The sequence below is a fragment of the Gekko japonicus genome, unplaced genomic scaffold (genome assembly GCF_001447785.1).
Source record: "Gekko japonicus isolate JY-2015 unplaced genomic scaffold, Gekko_japonicus_V1.1 scaffold1960, whole genome shotgun sequence".
NCBI classification, from domain to species: domain Eukaryota; kingdom Metazoa; phylum Chordata; class Lepidosauria; order Squamata; family Gekkonidae; genus Gekko; species Gekko japonicus.
Window position 1 is genome coordinate 33,434 of NW_015164719.1, and position 6,000 is coordinate 39,433.

The 6,000-nt window shown below is 42.4% G+C and overlaps 1 protein-coding gene across 1 annotated transcript in view; it reads left to right on the forward strand.

The window, feature by feature from the left end:
- The window catches only part of ARL8B (ADP ribosylation factor like GTPase 8B), a 32,888-nt gene that overhangs the window by 21,232 nt on the left and 5,656 nt on the right, over window positions 1–6,000 (forward strand). Inside the window, exons 2-5 of the mRNA XM_015409579.1 lie at window positions 2,928–3,008; window positions 4,026–4,099; window positions 4,781–4,874; window positions 5,764–5,831. Of these exons, the coding sequence (XP_015265065.1) occupies window positions 2,928–3,008; window positions 4,026–4,099; window positions 4,781–4,874; window positions 5,764–5,831 (317 nt within the window). The remainder of the gene's footprint in view (window positions 1–2,927; window positions 3,009–4,025; window positions 4,100–4,780; window positions 4,875–5,763; window positions 5,832–6,000) is intronic.

The following is a 6,000-nucleotide window of genomic DNA, read 5'->3' on the forward strand; positions in this document are numbered from 1 at the left end:
CTGGTCCTGCTGCTCGCCAGCAGGCTGGCATTACACGGTAGCATAGTGACTTCCACATTACCCTGTGACAGAGGGTGGTCGTCATCTTTTTCTTGCTGTCATGTCACAGCTGACTTATGGCAGCCCCATGGGGTTTCAAAGCAAGAGACACTGAGAGGTGGTTTACCATTGCCAGTCTCCATCTTATGACCCTGGTATTCCTTGGTGGTCTACCATTCAAATACTGACCAGGGCTGACCCTGCTTAGTTTCCGAGATCTGACAATATTGGGCTTCTAGGGTACTGCAGATTTCCATCTTGCCACTAATGCATCTACATCTCTGGCCAACCACTGGGACAGACTGCTCCACACTCGCATGCCATATTAGTGATCTAATTTCTTCTCTTACATAGTCAACTCATCCAGGAGCAGCCCAGCCTCTGAATGCCTGGGCTTGGATGAGTTATAGGTTGGATGAGGGCCGACACGCTAAAGCCTAATCCACAGTAGAACAAGGTTTATGGAAGACCAGTCTAAAGTCGGAACACTGTCAGTTTTATGTTTCCAAAATGGGGTTACATTATCCCTGAAGGGCAAGAAATGTGGCTTAGAGGTTCTCCTGGATTTTGCCTTCTCACTGACTCTCAAGTTGCTGTGTTGGCCTAAGGTACTTCATTTAGCTGGTGAGCCAACAGTGAGCAGTTCTCTGGCAGGAATTTGAGCTCAGTCATACATGCTGTGTTAACCTTTTGTATTGATTATTGGAACACTTTCTACGTGAAGCTGCTTTTTGAAGAGGGCTGAGCGACAGCTAAGACAGAATGCTTAGTGTTGCCTCCTGACATGAATGATGGCATGGAGACTTGCAGATTGCTGTGGACAGAACGACTTGAGTTGTAGTGACTCTGAGTTAAATGAGGAACGTTCTGTTTCTTTGTCGCAGTGGTTGAACTGAGTAAGACAAGCAGACAAGCAGAGTGTGTGTAGAGTGGAGTGAGGGATGGAATGGAAAACAGGAATCAAGGGAAATTTGGGAAATGGAAACTGATTCAGTCTATAAATGTGAACGATTTAAAGTTTTGCCAGCCCTGTTTCTCTAAAGTGGTAAATAGGCTAAAAAACTGCTATTACCCCTAGGACTTCTGGAATAGATTTCCATTGCTGGTAATAATGATAATAAAAAGCTTAGAGTAAGACTTTGCCTAGTGTTTCCCTGCCTTGTTTCAGTCTCAGAAGTAGAGTTAGGAGAGCCAAGTGGTAGTTTAATTTAACAAAGGAGATTGATAATTTGGCACCAGTTGAAAGTGTATCTTAGACTGGATACATCTTTCAAATAGACCTTCATGTTGGCAAGTGTGTGTGTGTGTGTGTGAACTTGGCAAAAGGTAGAAAACCCCTCTGTTGAAATGAACTATCATAAATTTTGAAGAATGGCAGTGTGGGAAGCTTGTCTGTGTTTGTCAGTTCCATTAGCTACTAATTTTCCCAGTAACATTGAACAACCTTTGCCAATTTTATCTCCTTCAGAACATTTGTGAAGTACTGGGTTTATCAGAGTTTGGTAGCATGCTTAATATGTTACATCCATTCTTCTTTGAACTCTCCTGGGGCAAGTTGGATTATTCCTGTAGTATATGCTAGTAATTCTTTCTGAAAGCCTGGCCCTCTCATCTGTAGCCTTTACTGAAGATCCCTGTAGATGTTCTGCTGCACGTCTTGGCCAGGTTTTCAGATATATTTTCATTTGGTCCTGATATGTAAAGCCTATCACTTGCAGTTAGCCTGTTGGAACTTCTGCTTTCCATCTTCCAAGTTTGCACTATGGAACTCTCCTGTAGTTATTTTGAGCATTTGCCATGTGTGTTTGCAGTTGATGATGCAAGTGCTAGACTGTCTATCCCATGTCCAACTTTCTGTTGGTTTAATAGCACTGGCATGAAGAAATCTTACTTTGAAGCATCTTTGTACTCCATTGAGTTGGTGGCTTGTAGTCTTGTGTACCTTGCCACTAGATTTTGATGTCTCATAGGGTAGGCATAATATATTGCAGTGGGATAGGCATATTATATTGCAGGAGAACAGTAGATACGGGGTTGCATTTCCATAGCACTACTTCCATAGCACCAATCTGCAAGAGATTCTTTACAGTAACTGTGGGTCAGGGAGAACAGAACACAGTCTATGGTATGAGCCCACTTTTGAGGAGAGTGGGATGTAATAAATAAAATAATTCCGCCTCTGCTGAAAAAAATGTTGAAATGTGGTCCATGATTCATGCTATAGCACACTATATTGCAGCCTTAGAACTTGTGAAATATCCCCCCAGTTTATTAGGTCTAGAGACGTCTTGAAGCAGACTGTCAACCTGGATATCTGGAAATTGTGCAATTTGTGATGCTCGTAAAGCTTCCCACGTGAAGCTGTTCAGGTTCTTCCAGATATTATCTTGTCACCTCAGCTATTTGGGATTACGTCTGTTTGGGTTGGTACCCAGTTTCAAAAAGCTGAGGCATTTTTCTGACTTGGGTGGCTAATGCAATTTCTTAACACGCTTGTTAGCTTATGACTCCTTGGGAGGGGCATGCTTGACTTTCACTGTCATATTGGGGAGTGGAAACTATTTCCACGCTTGCTTCTTGACTTAAAAGTCAACAGGAATCTGCATGGGACTCAGCATGTGCCAATTACTCCTCTCATTTAGTACCTTTGATTTTTATTGACTCACATACAATACTTCTTGGTATTCTATATTCAAATTTCTTCTGACTGTAAGAAGAAACATTGTCTTTGTTACTTGTTCTGCATTTTAAATAACTGTGGTATAGCATTGCAACCATCAAAAATACAACAGTAGGCATAGATATGTATTTAAAAATCCAGCTAAGCTGCTTGAGCGATCCTGTGCCTGTTGTCCTGCTGATGAGCATATTTTCTGTTTTCTTCTCAGTCAGGTCAGTTCAGTGAAGATATGATTCCTACAGTGGGCTTCAACATGCGGAAAGTTACGAAGGGTAACGTCACAATAAAGGTTTGTAGAATTCAGTGCAAAGGCAGATTTGTTAAGCTGCTGACATTACTGTTTGGAATGCCCTAGCAAATGAGAATGGGCTGAGGTCAGAAGGAATAAAGGAACTCTTCCCTCTTAACCCCGCCTATTTTAGTCCATATGTAATTTATTCAGCTACACATTACACACATCCATGATTTTTATTACCTACTACAATTACAGAGAACATAGCATATCTAACTGCTTATTAGGACTAGAGAGTGGATCATGTGCCCCTTTTAAAATACTGTGTAAATTAGGCAACAACTTGAAAAGAAACCTTAGGGCAGCATATGCTGGCCTCTGACTAATGGAGAAGGAGTGTCCAGGTAGCAGAGGAACAGCATCTGGTGTATCTTTTCTGCCTCCCTAAAGTTGGCTGCAGAGAGTAGATTTGTTCAGTCCTTGCCACTTGTCAGGAGTGGCACTAATTTGTTGGGTATAAATATGCTGTCATCACCATTGGTGTAGTATGTGTATGTAGCAGTATGTTCTTGGAACGTAAAACTCCATAAAGAAAATGAGTGACTCATCCAGGTCAGCACATGAACTTTAGGAAGAGGTATTCCTGCTAACTAAATGACAAAGTCAGGGGCCTGTTGGCTTGGATCTCATGGAACACTTTGGCAGGGTTTATGTCAGTGTAGTGCAATTCCATCACCTCCCCCCAAATGCTGCTCCCCCCCCAGGAGCAGCATTTCAGGGGGCATTTGGGGCTGCAGCAGGGGAGGGGAGGTGAAGAAATTGTGCTCTGGTGATGGGAATAGTTCTGTTGATGGAAATGATCCGCAGGGTTCAGGTCTTTGAGAAGGTTACAGATGTCAGCATCTTTGGATAAGGAAGTCTTGCTTTCTGTACAGTAAGAAGCAGATGCTCGGTACGGGTTACTCTTGGAGTAGATCATTTTTGGATTTCATAGTCAATGTAGCTTCCTTTTGTTATGACTCTCAAATTTTAAATGGAGCTTCTCCCCCCCCCCCCCCCCATATCTTTAAAAAGATCTGGGATATAGGAGGACAGCCACGTTTCCGAAGCATGTGGGAGCGCTACTGCAGAGGAGTTAATGCTATTGTGTAAGTATAGGCCTTTTGTGGCTGCTTTTTGTGCTGTGTTGTACAGCGTCTGGTTTTTTTGGTGCTCCACAAATATTTAATATACAGCTATATTCTATTCTTCCTCTAACTGTTCAGGAAGAAATTGGTGAAAGAAATGCAGTTGTCTAGTTTTCCCTTTCCTGCTGCATCCCATTGCGTTCCCTGAAATGCTGTTCCCAGGAAGCAGATGCTATGGAACAGCTCCCAGGAAGCAGATGCTATGGGACAGTTGAATTGGTGACAATGCATCTTCTCTCTCACTGGAAGGAGACTTCTGCCATGGATCCAAGGCATTGTGTTCAGCAATCTCAGTTTTCCTAGGGACAAAACTGCTGTTTATAAGTGATATAAAATACACAAGACTTCTGGACTTTCATTCCAGTGGTAAATTTCCAGTGTTAATGCAGTGTAGCCTAGCTGCTGCTGTGCTATTAAGATCCCTTGCTTGCCTATTTCAGGATTTTGACAAGGCTATTATCCATTATTCTTAGTCACTACTGATTAAGTTCATACTGGGCTTGCAATTTGCTGAGGCCTGTTACAGGATATGTCATTTAGTTAGCCTCTCCTTGTAGTTGGATGTGGGTTGTTTTTTTCTGGCTCGGCCTGGACAGGACTGTCAGGTTATGTACATGATTTCTACACTCATTCCTTTTACAGGTATATGGTCGATGCTGCAGATCGTGAGAAAATAGAAGCCTCTAGAAATGAGCTGCACAATTTACTAGACAAACCACAGCTACAAGGAATTCCTGTGAGTAGTAGAACTCCCATGTGAACATGAGACACGAGGCTAACAAACGAAGGTGAAAGTTTGTAAAAATAAGGAAAGCTGCTACTTAGAAAGAGATGCAGCTTTGCGTAGTCATTAGTTGCACATGTGCCCCTTTGAGTGTCAAAGTGTAAGCTGCTAATGTGAGAAGTTGGGTTTGTTTTTTTTAAAAAACAACAACCCTGTGATGTGTTACATAGGTCAGTTCTTAAGCAGACAACGAGCATTCTGCTTCCAGAGGGGGAAGCAGAAGGGCTTGTTCTGGCCATTGGTGAATAAATATCAAAAGAGAGGAAATTAAAACTGTTTGCTTGTGCTTGGAATGACAAGGTCATGGCAGTGTTTATTTAGAATATTTATTAGCTGCCTTTCTTCCTTCTGGAGTTCAAGCAGCCTACAGCATAGATAAAAACCCACAAAATACCTTAAACATAAAAACCAACATTTAAAATCACAGCTCAGGATGGCTAGTAAACTTAGCCAGATGCGGCTCTACATATAATAGCGTGGCCTGGGTGTGGAACAGCTGGGCTTGTAACCTTGCCTGCTTTTGCACTGTGCAGCTAATGATCTCCTCCTCCGTAGCTAAATAGAGATGAACCACATCAAGGCAGTTGTGTGTGTATGTGGAAATTAGGGGAGAGTTGTACATAAATGTTCTACATACTAATGTATAACTATCCTACTTTGATCTGTGGCAAAATTTCCAGAGGATGCTACACCATATTTAGACAAGAAATATTTAAATATTCCTTTCTCTGACTTTCACGCTTGCAAGGAATTGATCAATGTTCTCTTTAAATACAATGTAAGCTGCTTTGATCAAAGGAAGAGGCAAGATGCAATTAAATGCAATGTTTTCCCTTTTAAGGTTCTAGTGCTTGGAAACAAGAGAGACCTTCCTAGTGCTTTGGATGAGAAGCAACTTATTGAAAAAATGTAAGTCATGAAGCAGATATTCTTTAAGACGCTCAGGGGTCATTTCCTGCAGGAGTGCACAGGAGCGGAGCTCCGGCAGTAAAGAGCCCAGGGGGCGGGCACATGCAACAAGCCCCACCCCCTGCTCCCAGCAGCCCTCAGTCAGAGCAAGAAGCAGCCAGGTAAGTTG